Source organism: Lampris incognitus, chromosome 15 (genome assembly GCF_029633865.1).
Source record: "Lampris incognitus isolate fLamInc1 chromosome 15, fLamInc1.hap2, whole genome shotgun sequence".
NCBI classification, from domain to species: Eukaryota; Metazoa; Chordata; class Actinopteri; order Lampriformes; family Lampridae; genus Lampris; species Lampris incognitus.
In genome coordinates this window covers 45,032,429-45,052,636 of record NC_079225.1, presented here as the reverse complement: position 1 = coordinate 45,052,636, position 20,208 = coordinate 45,032,429, and the positions used below count along the sequence as shown (strand labels likewise).

At 47.0% G+C, this 20,208-nt stretch overlaps 1 protein-coding gene across 2 annotated transcripts in view; it reads right to left on the bottom strand.

Moving 5' to 3' along the window:
* The window catches only part of LOC130124757 (serine/threonine-protein kinase D3-like), a 116,057-nt gene that overhangs the window by 57,301 nt on the left and 38,548 nt on the right, over positions 1-20,208 (bottom strand). For both annotated transcript variants that reach the window (XM_056294102.1, XM_056294103.1), the window contains exons 3-4: positions 12,581-12,719; positions 2,560-2,691 (exon numbers count right to left, since the gene is read on the bottom strand). In XM_056294102.1, coding sequence (XP_056150077.1) covers positions 2,560-2,691; positions 12,581-12,719 — 271 coding nt within the window. The remainder of the gene's footprint in view (positions 1-2,559; positions 2,692-12,580; positions 12,720-20,208) is intronic.

The window sequence follows — 20,208 nt, the reverse complement described above, 5'->3', positions numbered from 1 at the left end:
ATCATGTTTAACTGTGTCATCATCATGTTTAACTGTGTCATCATCATGTTTAACTGTGTCATCATGTTTAACTGTGTCATCATCATGTTTAACTGTGTCACCATGTTTAACTGTGTCATCATCATGTTTAACTGTGTCATCATCATGTTTAACTGTGTCACCATGTTTAACTGTGTCATCATGTTTAACTGTGTCATCATCATGTTTAACTGTGTCATCACCATGTTTAACTGTGTCATCACCATGTTTAACTGTGTCATCACCATGTTTAACTGTGTCACCATGTTTAACTGTGTCATCATGTTTAACTGTGTCATCACCATGTTTAACTGTGTCATCATGTTTAACTGTGTCATCACCATGTTTAACTGTGTCATCATCATGTTTAACTGTGTCATCATCATGTTTAACTGTGTCATCACCATGTTTAACTGTGTCGTCATCATGTTTAACTGTGTCGTCATCATGTTTAACTGTGTCATCATCATGTTTAACTGTGTCAGCACCATGTTTAACTGTGTCATCACCATGTTTAACTGTGTCATCACCATGTTTAACTGTGTCGTCATCATGTTTAACTGTGTCATCACCATGTTTAACTGTGTCATCATCATGTTTAACTGTGTCGTCATCATGTTTAACTGTGTCATCATCATGTTTAACTGTGTCAGCACCATGTTTAACTGTGTCATCACCATGTTTAACTGTGTCATCACCATGTTTAACTGTGTCATCACCATGTTTAACTGTGTCATCATGTTTAACTGTGTCATCACCATGTATAACTGTGTCATCACCATGTTTAACTGTGTCATCATCATGTTTAACTGTGTCATCACCATGTTTAACTGTGTCATCATCATGTTTAACTGTGTCATCATCATGTTTAACTGTGTCATCATCATGTTTAACTGTGTCAGCACCATGTTTAACTGTGTCATCACCATGTTTAACTGTGTCATCACCATGTTTAACTGTGTCATCACCATGTTTAACTGTGTCATCACCATGTTTAACTGTGTCATCATCATGTTTAACTGTGTCATCACCATGTTTAACTGTGTCATCACCATGTTTAACTGTGTCATCACCATGTTTAACTGTGTCATCATCATGTTTAACTGTGTCATCATCATGTTTAACTGTGTCATCACCATGTTTAACTGTGTCATCATCATGTTTAACTGTGTCATCATCATGTTTAACTGTGTCATCACCATGTTTAACTGTGTCATCATGTTTAACTGTGTTATCACCATGTTTAACTGTGTCATCACCATGTTTAACTGTGTCATCATCATGTTTAACTGTGTCATCATTATGTTTAACTGTGTCATCATCATGTTTAACTGTGTTTAACTGTGACACATGAGGGGACAAGTCGTTTTCTTGTTAGGAGCTGACGTGTGTGACCATGAGATGTTGTTTGACGCCTCGCTTAGACTGCACTACTCCATTACTGCTGAGACACACACACGTGTGTGTGTGTGTGTGTGTGTGTGTGTGTGTGTGTGTGTGTGTGGTTTGAGGTGAGACTCGGGTCAGTGTTGACACCACAGAGATGAAAGCCAAACCAGAGTGCAGGCAAGTCTCCTCACTGCAGATGTAGATCAGATTTCACCTCACACACAAACCAGACTTCCACCAACCAGAATCCACCACAGCGAGCATGACACTACTGCATCAAGGCTCTGTGTGTCTGTGTGTGTGTGTGTGTGTGTGTGTGTGTGTGTGTGTGTGTGTGTGTGTGTGTGTGTTTTAACATGGCTGGTCTGTCTCTGTCTGTAAAATAACCAAAAGATGGAACACAGTGTAACATCGACGGCTGTATCTGCCTTTTATAAGAGACTTCACACACACAAACACACAGGGAGACAGAGACAGAGAGAGCAAGAGACACAGGGAGAGACACATAGAGAGACAGAGAGAGAGAGAGAGAGACAAAGGTAGAGACAGAGGTAGAGAGAGAGACAGAGACAGGCAGAGACAGAGACAGGCAGAGACAGAGACAGGCAGAGAGAGAGAAAGTGGCAGAGAGAGCGACAGACAAGCAGAGACAGAAAGAGGCAGGGAGAGACAGAGGCAGAGGCAGAGAGACAGCCAAAAAGACAGAGGCAGAGAGAGAGACAGAGACAAAGAGAGACACAGACAGAGAGAGAGACAGGCAGAGCAAGAAAGAGACAGGCAAAGACAGAGGCAAAGGCAGAGAAAGACAGAGAGAGACAGAGAGACAGAGACAGGCAGAGAGAGGCAGAGAGAGAGAGACAGGCAGAGAGAGGTAGAGGTAGAGAGAGGTAGAGGTAGAGGTAGAGAGAGAGAGAGGCAGAGAGAGAGACAGGCATAGAGAAACAGAGACAGAAGCAGAGAGACAGAGGAAGAGAGAGAGAGAGAGAGTATCTTTGGTGTGAGCTTTAAACTGCTGAATCACCACAGTGGGACACATCATCTGTCATCATCTGATGGACCTTCAATCCAAAGAGTTTTAGAGGTCCAGCATGGCTTTCTGCTCCAGCCCGGATGTTTCCGGTGTGAATGGGACCCCTCACCCGTCCCTCTTACCTTCACACTTGAGGCCCTGACGGACCAGACCCCACAGCATCTCCCCGCAGTCGTCGCAGAATGCCGGTGCCTTGTAGGAGTGGACGTAGAGGGTGTGAGGTCGGATCTGGAAGTCCTCCACCGTGGCCAGAGCTGGGGGGTGGGGGGGTGGGGTGGTGGGAAGAGACAGACAGTTCAACAGTTCACCTGAATTCAACTATTATGTGAGGCAGAGTTGCCAACTTTGTTAACCTGGCTGGAGAGACCTCCATTCTTCTCTCTGCCGTGCTCTTAACCCCGCGCAGCTAATGTAAGCTAGCTGTCTGTTTACTGAGCATTTACTCTACATCGGCGTCGATCAGAGAGTACTTTAAGATGCATCTCCGTGGAAACACCCGCGTAAAACACCCAGTTTTCGAATACTCAGCTGTCTTCTGGCGTTATTGTGGACCTTTACGTCGGCCTGTTCATCTCTGCTGCTGTCGCACGTCTGGCGTGAGAGTCGCCTTGGTGTCGCGAGTGCGAGACTCACTCCAGACGTGTGACAGTTGGCAACCATGACGTGAGGCGGTATTATAAGGAAGTGAAATACAAAAGCTACCTGGTATGTTTTCTACTGTGAAGAACAATTTTCAGCACTGGTGCTCAGTATCGATGCCGATTGTTTTGCGCTTTTTTTCTGTCAGGTGACTTCGGTGCTATTAGGCCCAGTACATCAGCATCAAACCTACAATAATAGCAACAAACTGAGCACCAGATTTCAACGTAGCGGTTATGTGTTAGCGCTCATCTAGCTCAGGGCACAGCCAGCTAAATGGGGCCCACTTTCAGACCCAACTGTTCCATTATGGCGTAAATATGAACCGCATCAGTAAGGTGTTTGAAAATAGCTGCCCAATAACCTTGGACAAGACCAAAACATGTGCGTCGTGTTTGCCGATGACATGGGACATAAGTGGAATATATTCTGGAGAGTTTGGAGTTGGTAAAATAGACGTGCTAACATTAAATTGCATCAGATTAAGCCTGGAACAAGATGTACCGTCATTCGCTCGAGGTAATGCAGCATGCCAGTCATTGTCATCTATAGCTTTGCCAAGTTCACCTTCCCAGTCTTTTTTGATTTTATCAAGAGAGGCCTCTGTGAGACGGCAGATTCAGGTGTACATTTTGAGATGAGGCCTTTCTGATTCGTGGGAATGTCCAGAATTTAGTCAATTACCAAGTTAGGAGAAATATCGGGGAAGGAGACGTAATTTAATTTAGCAAAGTTACGGACCTGGAGTGATCAGAACAGATGAGATTTTTGGGAGGATACATTTTTCACATAGTTCACTGGAGCTACAAAAGACATTGTCAATGTAAAGTTCCCTTAGCCTGACAACACCTGACCTCTGCCATAAAGACAAGGCCATACCAGTGCCAGAGAGAGAACAAGATGGTTATTGGGAGTGGAACTGTGATTAGAAAATCCCTGGAGTCCAAAAGCAAGTCTAAACTGAGACCAGATTCTTAAAGTGGAAAGAACAATTGGGTTACATGAAAACTGGGTTGGCCGAATGGGCAGTTTGGTTGAAAGTTATGCCAAAAGTGAAGGCGAAGGACAGGATCTAGCTTCAAACTCGCACCAACTTAAATGTCGGTTCCTGGCTCCAGAGAGTCATTTTGTGTATTGGCTGCCCAATAATAGTTTCTCAGGTTAGGAAGCACCGATCCACCTACAGATCTATCCCTTTGTAAAGACTCTCTCCTGATGCTAGGGGTCCTGTCTTGTCATAGAAAGGAGGAAATTAGTTTGTTTTGCTTATTGAGCAAAAAAAAAAGGATTTGGGTTAAAAGACTGACAGACATTGTAAAAGATGCAAAAAGTGTGGAAGCACATTCATTTTAATGCAATTTACCCTCCCAGCAATAGTTATACGTCAACTATTCTATCTTTCCAGGTCCAATTTAAGCTCGTCAATTAAGGGTGAGAAATTGTTTTTGTAAAGATCTGATGATTCTCGACAGATATTCACATCTAAATGCTTGAAACTGCTTCTAGACATCTTCAAGGGGAGGACTCATCAGGGATCTAGAGGGCTAGCTTGTTTAAAGGAAAGCACTCACCCTTTAAAATGTTCAATTTGTGACCTGAAAAAGTTGCAAATCTGTTTAGCAATTCAGTTGTCTGGGGAATGGTAGATATCGAGTCATAAATAAACATTAGTAGATTGTCCGCCATGAGAGAGAGGACAGTGGAATGGTCAGGATGCAAGGAGTGGAGGTGACAAAGGCATTTGAGTTTAAATACTTGGGGTCAACTGTCCAAAGTAACGGGGAGTGCAGTAGAGAGGTGAAGAAGAGAGTGCAGGCAGGGTGGAGTGGGTGAAGAAGAGTGTCAGGAGTGATGTGTGACAGAAGGGTACCAGCAAGAGTTAAAGGCAAGGTTTACAAGATGGTTGTGAGACCAGCTATGTTATATGGTTTGGAGACAGTGGCACTGACGAAAAGACAGGAGGTGGCAGAGTTGAAGATGCTAAGATTTTCACTGGGAGTGATGAAGAAGGACAGGATTAGGAATGATTATATTAGAGGGACAGCTCAGGTTGGACGGTTTGGAGACAAAGCAAGAGAGGCAAGATTGAGATGGTTTGGACATGTGTGGAGGAGAGATGCTGGGTATATTGGGAGAAGGATGCTGAATATGGAGCTGCCAGGGAAGAGGAGGAGAGGAAGGCCAAAGGGGAGGTTTATGGATGTGGTGAGGGAGGACATGCAGGTGGCTGGCGTGACAGAGGAAGATGCAGAGGACAGGAAGAAATGGAAACGGATGATCCACTGTGGCGACCCCTAACGGGGGGCAGCCAAAAGTAGTAGTAGTACATTGTCCGCCTATAAAGAAAGTGTTCCAAACCACATCTGAGAATTCCTTGACTAAAACTGGCAGATTTAAGCACGATAGATAAAGGTTTGATCGCCATGGGAAATAACAACGGGCTCAGAGAGCACTCCTGGCAAGTTCCTCTACCAACTGTGAAATATTGGGATTTCATCCTGTCAGTACTTAGAGGGCCTAGGTGAAGACTAGAAAAGTGTAATCCATGATATAAATTTGAAACAAACACAAAACCTCTTATGGACCTGAAATCGATAACCCATCCTATCGAACGCTTTCTCTGCATCCCAAGAGACCACCGCTTCCAGTGTCTCAGTGGAGGCTGCAGGGAAGAGAATTTTGAAAAGGTGACAAACATTAGAGGAGTGTCAGTTTTTCATCAACCCGGTTTGGTTTGGTCCGGTATTATGACGTTTTGGCACGACAGATTCAAGCCGTAGGGCTAATGCATTAGCTAGGATCTTATAGTCCTTATTTAAAAGAGAGATGGGGCGATAAGAACTGCAATCAGAGTGTTCTTTACCTGGTTTTAAAGGTAAGGTTATGAACGCCTCAGTGAGAGTGTGAGGCAAGGCTCTGCGGTCCAGAGTCACTGAACATTTTTGAAAGGAGGGGGTTTTATTTGTCAGTAAATGTTTTATAGAACTTTATGGGATAGCCACCTGGACCAGGGGCCTTGCCGCTTTGCATTAGTTTAATCTAGTCTGCAATTTCACTAAGTTTTAAAGGCTGATCCATCTCATTCTCATGAATAGGAGTTACGGATGGAAATCCCTGCTAGGCTAGGCTAGGCTCCAGCATCCCGCGACCCCAAGTGGGGTGGGCAGCTTGGATAATGGGTGGATGGATACTAATCCCATCAGGTGTGGAGGTGTTGGAGAAAGAGCTGGGTCTCTAGCTTCTTCTTAAAGATGGAGAGGGGCTCAGCAGATCGAACGGAGTTTGGTAACTCGTTCCACCACCCGGTAACTACAGAAGTGAAGAGTTTGGCTAGTGACTTAGGGCGCCTTTCATTGGCAGAGCGTAGTGAGCGGGACCGAGTGTAGACCTGAATGAGGGAGTTCAGGTAGACGGGAGCCGTTTTAGTTGCCGTTTTGTAAGCGAGCATCGAGGTTTTTGAATTCGATGCGGGCAGCAACTGGAAGCCGGAGGGGGGGGGGGTATGAACAGCGGGGTGACGTGCTGTTTTGGGTTGGCTGAAGACCAGACACGCCGCCGCATTCTGGATCATTTGCAGGGGTCTGAAAGTGCATGCAGGGAGACCTGCTGGTTAGGAGCTGCAGTGGTCAGTGTGGGATATTTTCTTCATTTCCTTCCACGAGTGGCAGCCATCATCCCAGGAAATACGGCTTCGACTCTTCACCTCCGAGCCATAAATTTATTGAAATGTTGGTGATGGCAGAACCGAAGCTTATTCAACTGTTAAAGGGGCTACGTGGCCTTCCAGTCGAGACCACCCAAGTCTTTAAGGTGCTGAGTCCAAGTCGAGTCTGGTAGGAACAACGGACACGTGCAGGTCCCATTAAACAGCACAACTAACCGCAGCAGTCCGCCATCACAGTAAAGGTCTCAATTTCACTACGCTGCCATATTTATCTACGCTTTTCTCTCCCCTCCACCAAGGAAGGAATGTTCCAGACCCCGAATGTTCAATGGTTCACAGACATACATGAAAAATAATAAAAAAGAAACAAATTAGATGATACTTTATTGATCGTAGAGTAAGTTTGATATTTATTTCAAAAATAAGAAGAAATGGGGCGTGTTGGCTATTCCATTGCCTACCAACACAGGGGTCGGCGGTTCGAATCCCCGTCTTACCTCCGGCTTGCTCGGGCGTCCCTACAGCCACAATTGGCCCTGTCTCCGAGTGGGAAGCTGGATGTGGGTATGTCCTTTATACATGGACACCTCCATCACTGTTCTCTACATCTACACCTCTTTATATCCTGTATACATGGACACCTCCATCACTGTCTTCTACCTCCACACCTCTTTATATCCTGTATACATGGACACCTCCATCACTGTCCTCTACCTCCACACCTCTTTATATCCTGTATACATGGACACCTTCATCACTGTCCTCTACATCTACACCTCTTTATACCCTGTATACATGGACACCTCCATAACTGTCCTCTACATCTACACCCCTTTATATCCTGTACACATGGACACCTCCATCACTGTCCTCTACATCTACACCTCTTTATATCCTGTACACATGGACACCTCCATCACTGTCCTCTACATCTACACCCCTTTATATCCTGTATACATGGACACCTCCATCACTGTCCTCTACGTCTACACCCCTTTATATCCTTTATACATACATGGACACCTTCATCACTGTCCTCTACATCTACACCCCTTTATATCCTGTATACATGGACACCTCCATCACTGTCCTCTACATCTACACCCCTTTATATCCTGTATACATGGACACCTCCATCACTGTCCTCTACATCTACACCCCTTTATATCCTGTATACATGGACACCTCCATCACTGTCCTCTACATCTACACCCCTTTATATCCTGTATACATGGACACCTCCATCACTGTCCTCTATACCTACACCCCTTTATATCCTGTATACATGGACACCTCCATCACTGTCCTCTACATCTACACCCCTTTATAGCCTGTATACATGGACACCTCCATCACTGTCCTCTACATCTACACCCCTTTATATCCTGTATACATGGATACCTCCATCACTGTCCCCTACAGCTACACCCATTTATAGCCTGTATACATGGATACCTCCATCACTGTCCTCTACGTCTACACCCCTTTATATCATTTATACATACATGGATACCTCCATCACTGTCCTCTACAGCTACACCCCTTTATAGCCTGTATACATGGATACCTCCATCACTGTCCTCTACGTCTACACCCCTTTATACCCTGTATACATGGACACCTCCATCACTGTCCTCTACATCTACACCCCTTTATACCCTGTATACATGGACACCTCCATCACTGTCCTCTACATCTACACCCCTTTGTATCCTGTATACACGGACACCTCCATCACTGTCCCCTACATCTACACCCCTTTATACCCTGTATACATGGACACCTCCATCACTGTCCTCTACATCTACACCCCTTTGTATCCTGTATACACGGACACCTCCATCACTGTCCTCTACATCTACACCCCTTTGTATCCTGTATACACGGACACCTCCATCACTGTCCCCTACATCTACACCTCTTTATATCCTGTATACATGGACACCTCCATCACTGTCCTCTACATCTACACCCCTTTATATCTTGTATACATGGACACCTCCATCACTGTCCCCTACATCTACACCTCTTTATATCCTGTATACATGGACACCTCCATCACTGTCCTCTACATCTACACCCCTTTATACCCTGTATACATGGACACCTCCATAACTGTCCTCTACATCTACACCCCTTTGTATCCTGTATACACGGACACCTCCATCACTGTCCTCTACATCTACACCCCTTTGTATCCTGTATACATGGATACCTCCATCACTGTCCTCTACATCTACACCCCTTTATATCTTGTATACATGGATACCTCCAACACTGTCCTCTACCTCCACACCTCTTTATATCCTGTATACATGGACACCTCCATCACTGTCCTCTACATCTACACCCCTTTATACCCTGTATACATGGACACCTCCATCACTGTCCTCTACATCTACACCCCTTTGTATCCTGTATACATGGACACCTCCATCACTGTCCTCTACACCTACACCCCTTTATATCCTTTATACATGGACACCTCCATCACTGTCCTCTACATCTACACCCCTTTATATCCTGTATACATAGACACCTCCATCACTGTCCTCTACATCTACACCCCTTTATATCCTGTATACATGGACACGTCCATCACTTTCCTCTACATCTACACCCCTTTATAGCCTGTATACATGGACACCTCCATCACTGTCCTCTACGGCTACACCCCTTTATATCCTGTATACATGGACACCTCCATCACTGTCCTCTACAGCTACACCCCTTTACATCCTTTATACATGGACACCTCCATCACTGTCCTCTACATCTACACCCCTTTATATCCTGTATACATGGACACCTCCATCACTGTCCTCTATATCTACACCCTTTATATCCTGTATACATCGACACCTCCATCACTGTCCTCTACATCCACACCTCTTTATATCCTGTATACATGGACACCTCCATCACTGTCCTCTACCTCCACACCTCTTTGTATCCTGTACACATGGACACCTCCATCACTGTCCTCTACATCCACACCCCTTTATATCCTGTATACATGGATACCTCCATCACTGTCCTCTACAGCTACACCCCTTTATATCCTGTATACATGGACACCTCCATCACTGTCCTCTACATCTACACCTCTTTATATCCTTTATACATACATGGACACCTCCATCACTGTCCTCTACATCTACACCCTTTATATCCTGTATACATGGACACCTCCATCACTCCCCTCTACATATACACCCCTTTATATCCTTTATACATGGACACCTCCATCGCTCCCCTCTACATCTACACCCCTTTATATCCTGTATACATGGACACCTCCATCACTGTCCTCTACATCTACACCCCTTTTTATCCTGTACACATGGACACCTCCATCACTGTCCTCTACAGCTACACCCCTTTATATCCTGTATACATGGACACCTCCATCACTGTCCTCTACATCTACACCTCTTTATATCCTGTATACATGGACACCTCCATCACTGTCCTCTACCTCCACACCTCTTTATATCCTGTATACATGGACACCTCCATCACTGTCCTCTACATCCACACCTCTTTATATCCTGTATACATGGACACCTCCACCACTGTCCTCTACATCTACACCTCTTTATATCCTGTATACATGGACACCTCCACCACTGTCCTCTACATCTACACCTCTTTATATCCTGTACACATGGACACCTTCATCACTGTCCTCTACATCTACACCCCTTTATATCCTGTATACATGGACACCTCCATCACTGTCCTCTACATCTACACCTCTTTATATCCTGTATACATGGACACCTCCATCACTGTCCTCTACATCTACACCTCTTTATATCCTGTACACATGGACACCTCCATCACTGTCCTCTACAGCTACACCCCTTTATAGCCTGTATACATGTGAAGAGACAGAAACTGAAACAACAGTGTTTAGTTACTCTTTAAACATACTTCTCTTTACACAGAATGCTGTTTGTATGTAGGTTTGTAAAGTTGTGTGTGGTCCCTTTGCATTCATAGTACACATCTGCACCATGTGTATCTCTGAATACCTTCCTGTAGTTATAATGCCAGTACGTCTCAGCACCACCGACACCAGCACACATTCCCTTTCAACTTTTCTCCTTTTTCTTGTTTTGCGGAAACCATTTCCAGGCTTTTCAGATAAGACGGTGAAGAATGACAGGAAGGAGACGGTCAGTAAACGTCAGAGAGGCCAGAATCTAACATGATACACATGCAAACGCTTATTCTATTGTATTCTATTGTACTGTACCCTTCCTCTGTCATTTGCATATATAGGTCCCATCCAGACTAGCTGTGGGTCCGAGCACTGCAGGGAGGAGGAAGTGGTCTGAGGTCGGGTCTCGTGCAGACGGGGCTGCGACTTCGCTCACATCCTGCACCGAATCTTGATGTTTTTAAAGCATTTAGAGTCGTTGCTGCCATTCTGTGCGGGACCATAAAGGTCTTGCTGGTGGGCCGGGGGGGGGGGGGTTCAGTTTATCAGCCCAGCCTGTCGACACAGAGCGGAAATGAGGGGCCTCGTGATAATATTATGGATCATGGACTCCGGGTAACTCGGGGGGCAGCACCAGGAACAAGGAAACACGATCTGGTGCAACCTGCCCTGTGGGCGGGGCTTATAGGGTCAGCAGCGAGGGTCCCGTACCCAACAGGTCATGGACTAAATCCCAGCCCGGGCTGCTGTGAATCCCTAGACTTTGTTTGAGTCACTCACCATCATTGATTCTCATTTACACAAATGTACAGTGAGTGAGAGAGTGCGCCAGCCGTGTCTGGCTACAGGAAACAGAACATTCGTGTTCTGTTCTGGGACTCGAACCTCTTCTCAGTCTGCAGGCGAGGACATCCTGCTTGTCCTGTTCGCCATCGACGGAGCCCTTCAGCAAGGCACTCGACCCACAGCTTCTCTGTGGGAGCTGCATACTGACCAGCAGTGGGAGACGGTGGTTGTGCTGGTCAGCCCGCGGGGGGAGAACTGCCCGGATGTGGGCCAGAACCACGCTCGGGATGTGGGTCAGAACCACGCTCGGGATGTGGGTCAGAACCACGCTCGGGATGTGGGCCAGAACCACGCTCGGGCTGCCTCCTCGCATGCACCCGGAGACCCCCGGGGGCGCCGCTGCAGCGCGTGGTCATGTGTAAGCTGCGGTCATGCGAGGCCTCGTCAGATGAGGCGAAGATACCGTCAGATAAAGTAAGGCGAGGCGATGTAAACGTGACTTAACCACGACAGGAAGAGACTATAGCGTTGCCGTGGGTTACCGGTCGGGGCGGCGCTTCTCGGAGGAAACGTTTAAACAAAGGAGCCATTGTGTCGTCGACCAAGTAGCTCTGCTATGACCTCATCGTCCTCGGGCCAGGATACTATCATATTTATTTATGTAGAGTTCCTACACGCCGCACACACACACACACACACAGACACACGCACACACACACAGACACACACAGACACACACACACCAGAACGTACCGAGGCCGACCGAAGGTCGGTCGCTTTAATTCACATTTGAAGCATTTAGCCACTGCTTATAACCAGAGTGACTTGGAGGGACAGCGACAGCGGAGCTTCATTTCCCAAGTCACACGACACAAAACCAGCGCCGCTTAAAGCCCGAAGCCACCGGCAACACAGGGAGAGAAGAACAGAAACACAATGGGTCCAGAAATGCTGGGCTTTTAGGTGGATTTCACCTCAAACCGACGGACCGTCGGTTATTTATCACGGTAGGCTAACCCCCCCCTCGATTTCAATAACCACTAAAACAGAGAAAAAGAGGGTCTGACCTGGGCTCATCACCCCCCGGCCTTCTGACCCCCGACCTTACCGGAGAGCACCACCTCAATCAGGTCCCCCTCGTGGATGTCCTCTGCCGACATCAGGCGCTCCAGGATGTTGTCCGAGTTCAGGTCATGGCGGAACAGGAGGATCTTGTCGAACATGCCGAAGAACCCACACTCGGGAAACTGCGGAGACCAACACAGGGAGTTAGAGGCGAGCCGAGCGGCGGGTCCAGCGCTCGCGGCTAGCAAACAAGTCGGTCCCTCCCCCTTATCTCAACCAGACGCCAACGCCGCGACGTCGCGTCACCTTTCCTCCCCATCTTCCCCCTTCAGTACTCGCCAACGGCGGAGGGCCGACCCCAGAGCGAGACCCGTCCGCCGGGCATTTCGCCTCACCGTATTCTCGTTCTTTAAGGTGCTGTGGCTGTCACATGTAAGCGACAGCCACAGCAGTTTGAACGAGTCCTGCCCCCCCCCCCCACAAGCACCGCTAACGGTTGGGGGCATTGACTGGCAGACCCGCTGGCAAATGGCTGATGCCCACAGACATCTCAAACACTCAGTAAAGACAAGCGATACAGATGGCGCCATCTCTGCAGACACAGTCAGACTACCAGCTGACCATAAGTAATGGCCGAGTAGGTGCATTTTTTGGGGGGGGGATTTTCCCCGATTTTTCTCCCCAATTGTATCCGGCCAATTACCCCAACTCTTCCCGAGCTGTCCCGGTCGCTGCTCCACCCCCTCTGCCGATCCGGCGAGGGCTGCAGACTACCACATGTCTCCACCGATACATGTGGAGTCACCAGCTGCTTCTTTTCCCCTGACAGTGAGGAGTTTCCCCAGCATATATGATAGATATCATTCAGTCCATTGCTGTGTGAAAACAAGGGGCTCGGTTGAAGACTGGCAGGAACTTGCGTTTAGGTAACGAGGTCAGAGAGACGTATGAGATGTACAGTATATTCCAGTTTATTTACAAAATGACTGCAGATGGCCGTTTACCTATTATTAACAGACTGGAAGTTCTACGTGGGCTTTCATTTGGTGCCGTGACCTTCGACCCCGAGTGACCTTGAAATCTCAAACTTGTCTGCCGACACAGGGTTCATTTTGCTCGGTTTCTCTGGTTTATGAAGCGACCGACTCGCTGGCTATGCCGTTTAAATCGAGCTGACATCAGCGTAGTGACTGAAAGACCGTCTGTTTCCAAAACATGCTCGTTGCAGAGCAGCTGAAGCTGGTCCCGCGGAGGTGACGACTGTGTTTAGAAACCAGTTCCTACTGGAATTACACCTAACTAGGAAAACAGAGACGAGCCCATTTCTGGTAAAGCTTAAAATCTCTGAGCTGTTTTAACACGCCGCTAACCAGCTCTCATTTATCATCGATTCAGAACAGAGCCGATCCGGCTGTGTTCTAAAACATGAGCTAGCGGGTCTAACTGGGGATCTCTTTGATAGCCGATGATGCAAGCCAAGCTTACACCGATCAGCCAAAACATTAAAACCACTGAAAGGTCAGTGAATAACCTTGAGTATCTAGTTACAGTGGCACCTGTCAAGGGCTGGGATATATTGGACAGCAAGTGAACAGTCAGTTCTTGAAGTTGATGTGTTGGAAGCAGGAGAAACGGGCAAGCGTAAGGATCTGAGCGACTTGGACCAGGGCCACATTGTGATGGCTAGACGACTGGGTCAGAGCATCTCCAAAACACCGGGACTTGTAAGGGGTTCCTGGTATGCAGGGGTCAGACCCTACCAACAGTACTCCAAGGAAGGACAACTGGTGAACCGGCGACAGGGTCATGGGCGCCCAAGGCACACTGATGCGTGTGGGGAGCGAAGGCTAGCCCGTCTGGCTCGATCCCACAGAAGACCTACTGAAGCTCAAACTGCTGAAAAAATGAATGCTGACTATGACAGGCACATGTCAGAACACAGAGCATTGAAGCTCGCCTACAATGGGCATATGAGTGTCAGAACTGGACCGCGGAGCAGTGGACGAAGGTGGTCTGGTCTGATGAGTCACGTTTTCTTTTACATCAGGTGGATGACCAGGTGTGTGTGCGTTGTTTACCTGGGGGAGAGATGGTACCAGGGTGCACTATGGGAAGAAGGCAAGCCAGCAGAGGCAGTGTGACGCTCTGGGCAATGTTCTGCTGGGGAAACGTTGGGTCCTGGTATTCATGTGGATGTTACTTTGACATGCACCACCTATCTAAACATCATGCAGACCAGGCACACCCCTTCATGTTAACGGTATTCCCTGATGGCAGTGGCCTCCTTCACACTGCACACATTCTTCAGGAATAGTTTGAGGAACACGACAAAGAGTTCAAGGTGCTGCCTCGGCCTCCAAATTCCCCAGATCTCAATCCGATCGAGCACCTGTGGGATGTGCTGGAAAAACAAGTCTGATCCATGGAGGCCCCAATTTACAGGACTTAAAGGAGCTGCTGCTAACGTCTTGGTGCCAGATGCCACAGGAGCTTCAGAGGTCTTGTGGATGGATCAGAGCTGTTTTGGTGGCACGAGGGGGACCTGCACAACATTAGGCTGGTGGTTTTAATGTTTTGGCTGATGGGTGTGTTTGTAAATAAAATTTCCTCCACTCATAGTCCTTAAGCAGCTACGGCTCAACACTTGCGACACGCCAACAAAGTCAACATGCCATTATCTCTGGTTTATCTGCCAATTATCATTCACTTGGAATAGAACAGACCCTGGCTCTGTTCTAAAACACAAGCTAGCGGGTCAAAGTTCAACTGGGGCTCTGTTTGGTAGCTGGTGATGCTTATTTGTGAAGCACATTTCATACATTCATACGTACATTTATACAGTTCATGATTCAAAGTGCTTTACGTAAGGTACAGAAAGGCATTAAATAAGAAATACTGAATAAAATAATCAGTAGAAGACTAAAGCCACATGATATGGATGTCATTATTTGGATTTATCGGCTACTTTGGCCTTTAAACGGGGCAGTAGCAAGACTCCTTTCTTAAACTGTGCTGTGTCCTATACAAATAGTACCTATTTCCAACACCGGCCACCCGAAATCCCTTTACTGACCTGCAGATCAACTATGAAGACGATCTGACGGTGAAATTATTTCTGGATCTCAGAAGTTCTTTGGTTTCCTGTGCTTGTGTCTTAACTGTGTATGTTGAACATCCCACCGAGACAGACTCCTTCCTTACATCTGCAAACTGAACTGCCTGTCAGTCAAACCTGAATTCGGCCCACATTGTGCTGGAGGAAGCCAGCAGCGTGCAGGTAGTTTGCATGAGCGCTGCGGTGCACACTAACAGCAGGAAACTGAATTTTCAGCTGGCGGAGCGGAAGCAGCACATATCTCATTAGAGGTCTGTATACCCCACCCTCCCCCCACCCCACCACCACCACCTCCCCAACCATCATGAGTTATGACTAAACGCCCTGCGGCCTCGTGCGACGCCCAGCAGCTGAACACCTGGAACCTGCCGGATGCAAACAGAGGAGGACGTTTCCAGCCGGAGGTCATAAAATCTAAACATCGGCAAACCGGTGATCAGACAGAGTCACGTAGCCAGAATGTCACAGGTTCCGTTTCTGAGGAAGCAAAAAAGCCTGATCACTCTGGACGAAGAGTGACGGTTATATTCAGCCATGTTGAGCATTTTACCAACTAGCTAGACGTTTACAGGGGATGTTTACTGGGTTGCTCAAACAGAGGAGTGTTTTTTTCTGTGAGGCCTCATACAGCCAGACCCAAATCTCCGTTCTTCAAGATAGTCCGACAAGGATCCATTGAAGACGGAGAGCCAGAAACCGGACCGATCAGTGAACTATGTGGAGGGTTCAGATTAGGAATGCACTAAAATCCCCTTTTTCACTACTAATAACTATTCAGAGTACCAATCTTTAAGTATTAGTCTCTACCAAGTACGAATCCAGTCCATTCATTTTGCTGAACAGTACAGACTTAAACTATTTGTTTGGGAACAACGGACAAAATAACTGAACTAGAATTAGTTTATTTTTTCCCACCATTAAAGAAACACAGACTTCCATGTGCCAAAAGTGCAGTAAATGAAACTCCTTTGCTTTCATTTATGACATGTTACTCATGACTTTTGGTATCAGATTTTAATCTTCTTCTTTTTTTCTCCCAATTTAGTGGCCAATCGATCCCTATTTTAATTCAAACACCCACCCTCATACTGCATGCGTTCGCCAGCTGCATCTCTCCGGCCGGCAGTCTCGAAGGAGTCGCCTCGCCACTTTCGTGACAAGGCGACTCCAGGCCCAACCACTGCTTTTTCCCCCCACACACCCAGAGACGCATTCGTGTGACGACACAAGCCGACTCTGTCCCCCTCCCGAAGACAGCGTTGCCAATTATTGCTGCTTCATCGAGTCGGGCCCTAGTCGGATCTGACGAGACCGGGGCGCGAACCCCCGGTCCCCAGTGGGCAACTCCATCGACACAAAGCCGACGCTTAGACCGCTACACCACCGCGGACCCCCGGATTTTAATCTTGAGTAAAATCTCTGATACCGGGCGTCCGGGTGGCGTAATTGTCTATTCCGTTGCCTACCAGAACGGGGATCGCCGGTTCAAATCCCCATGTTACCTCCGGCGTCCCTACAGACACAATTGGCCATGTCTGCAGGTGGGAAGCCGGATGTGGGTATGTGTCCTGGTCGCTGCACTAGCGCCTCCCCTGATTGGGGGGAACTGGGGGGGAATAGCGTGATCTTCCCACGTGCTACATCCCCCTGGTGAAACTCCTCACTGTCAGGTGAAAAGAAGCGGCTGGTGACTCCACATGTATCGGAGGAGGCATGTGGTAGTCTGCAGCCCCCCCCCCCCAGGATCGGTAGGGGGGGTGGAGCAGCGACCGAGATGGTTCGGAAGAGTGGAGTGATTAGCCGGATACAATTGGGGAGAAAAATAAATCTCTGATACCGATAATCCATTTTAGCCTGGTATCGTCCCAATATCTGATACCAGTATGGGGATCAGCACATCCTTAGTTTGGATGATGAGAACCAGTGAACAGTGCAGCAGATATTCTCGTTTTCCAAATACGACGACGTTCCCTGTTCATCATCATCGAAACCCTCCACTTGGACTTACAGCTGCCAGGATCAACAGACTCTCAATGGATTCGGTCCAGACTAATATGTCATAGTGGGGGGAAAAAATGGACCAGCACAATCTAGGCTGGCTGTAGCGAGGTTATCAGGCCTGACAGCCGAATCCTGATCCCTGGTTCTGTTCAGGACCACTGCTTTTCTTTCTTTCTCGCTCTCTCTCTTGAAAATCCTGTTTTTTTTGATGAAAATAAAAAATGCTAAAATAAGCTTCATACAGTAACCACCTTTGTCATAGACACCTCAGTTTTACACACACACACACACACACACACACACACACACACACACACACACACACACACACACACATTCACTCAATGTTGTTCAGACCTTTGAACGTGACCTCTGAACTTGTGAAACCTGGTAAGTTGTAATGTGGGTGACCTGCATAGTGAAGCTGGTTGTACGGTTCCTCTCTGTCCGTGTCTGATTTCCAGCTATCGACCAACCCGCTCGTCTATTAATGTCAATCACTAACTAAAACAGTCGCTGGAAGACGTCACTAACTGAACACAGCCAAAGGTGGAGGGGCAGGTTGTTGCTCGTTGGGGGTTAAAAAAAACACAATCAGAGAGTCCAGGTGGCATGGTGGTCTATTCTGTTGCCTACCAACACGGGGATCGGCAGTTCGAATCCCCGTGTTACCTCCGGCTTGGTCAGGTGTCCCCACAGACACAATTTGCCGTGTCTGCGGGTGGGAAGCCGGATGCGGGTGTGTTCCTGGTCACTGCACTGGCGCCTCCTCTGGTCGGTCGGGGCGCCTGTTCGTGGGGGAGGGGGAACTGGGGGGGAATAGCATGATCCCCCACGTGCTATGTCCCCCTGGTGAAACTCCTCACTGTCAGGTGAAAAGAAGCGGCTGGCGACTCCACATGTATTGGAGGAGGCTTATGGTAGTCTGCAGCCCTCCCCGGATCGGCAGAGGGGGTGGAGCAGCGACCAGGGTGGCTTGGAAGAGTGGGGTGTGGGGTAATTGGCTGGATACAATTGGGGAGAATAAGGGGGATCTCTTAATGGACTGGCGACCTGTCCAGGGTGTTTCCCCGCCTTCCGCCCTCTGACTGCTGGGACAGGCTCCAGCATCCCGTGACCCCAGTTAGGATAAGCAGCTTGGAAAATGAATGGATGGATGGATGGATGACCTCTACCTTTAGTTTGGTTTGAACTGATACGTTAGTTAGTTAGAACTTTATTGTCCATGATGTGGAAAATTGTCTTTGGCTTCACTACAAAAGGACGATAGTAAAAAACAGGACAGCATCACAACATGGGGTACAAATAAGAAATTAGTAAAACCAATAAATTAGGGGAGGTTGGAATTTGCTCATAGGCAATTCAAATACATTTAAATAGGCCAATTAGAAAAGTACAAGGTGCCAAAATCCACACGCATGAGACCAATGTACAAATTCAGTGCGGGGTGAGGTGGTCCTATATGATTGACTGTGTGTTTAATAATTTAACAATTTAACTGTGCTTGGGACTAATAATTTCTACATTTTTGGTGGCTCTAGGCAGTCTAAACCACCTTCCTGAGGACAGCAATTCAAATTGTGGGTACAATGGATGGGATGGATCACTTGTTATGTAAAGAGCTTTGTTTTTGGTATTCGGTATGGGCCTGCCACTTAATTGCATCTGTGTTTTCCCTATGATTTCACTGGCCGTAATAACAACTCTTGACAGTTTCCCTTTACATGTGACATCCAAGTGTCCGTACTACGCAACCACGCTAAAAGACAAGATGCTTTCCACCAGATTCTTGTACACCATCTCAAGAATTTTCTGACTTGCCCTGAAGTCATTAAGCTTCCTGAGTAAGTATAACGTCTGCATAGCCTTTTTAAAAACATAATCTGTATTATCTGTAAACTTAAGGTGGATATCTACGCAAGTTCCCAAATATTTGAAACAACTAGCCTTTTCAAGAGGGTGCCCTAAAATTTTTAGGGGTTGATACAGGTCTGAAATGTAGCATTTACTGGATATGACCATTGTGTTTGTTTTACGAATGTTTATCTCAAGACCACTTGATTGACACCAATTCTGGAGGAATGTTACATGATTAAAATACAAAATTTCCCCTACAGTGTCCTCTTCACATAGGAGGCTGATGAGCATCGTATCATCAGCATATTTAAGTAAACTAATATCTAAGCCTGTGATTCTAAACTCATTCGTATACACTGAAAATAATAGGGGTGATAGAATGGTACCCAGGGGCACACCTGTATTAAAAATTGTCAGTTCTGACACTGCCATTCAAGGCCACTCCTTGTCGATGGTCAGGCAAAAAAAAAAAAATCTCTGATCTACAAAAACCAGACCACGATTCACCCCTAGATCCAAAAGCCTTTGCAGGAGGATATGTGTCTTCATTGTATTAAAAGCTGAACTAAAATCAATAAATAAAACTCCGGCGCAGTGTTTAGTCAGTTGGAGATGTTTGGCCACTGTATTAAAGTTAGGGTTGCATCTGGGGATACTAGAAGCTTTTAAAATACTGGTACAGCACACTAGCTTATGAG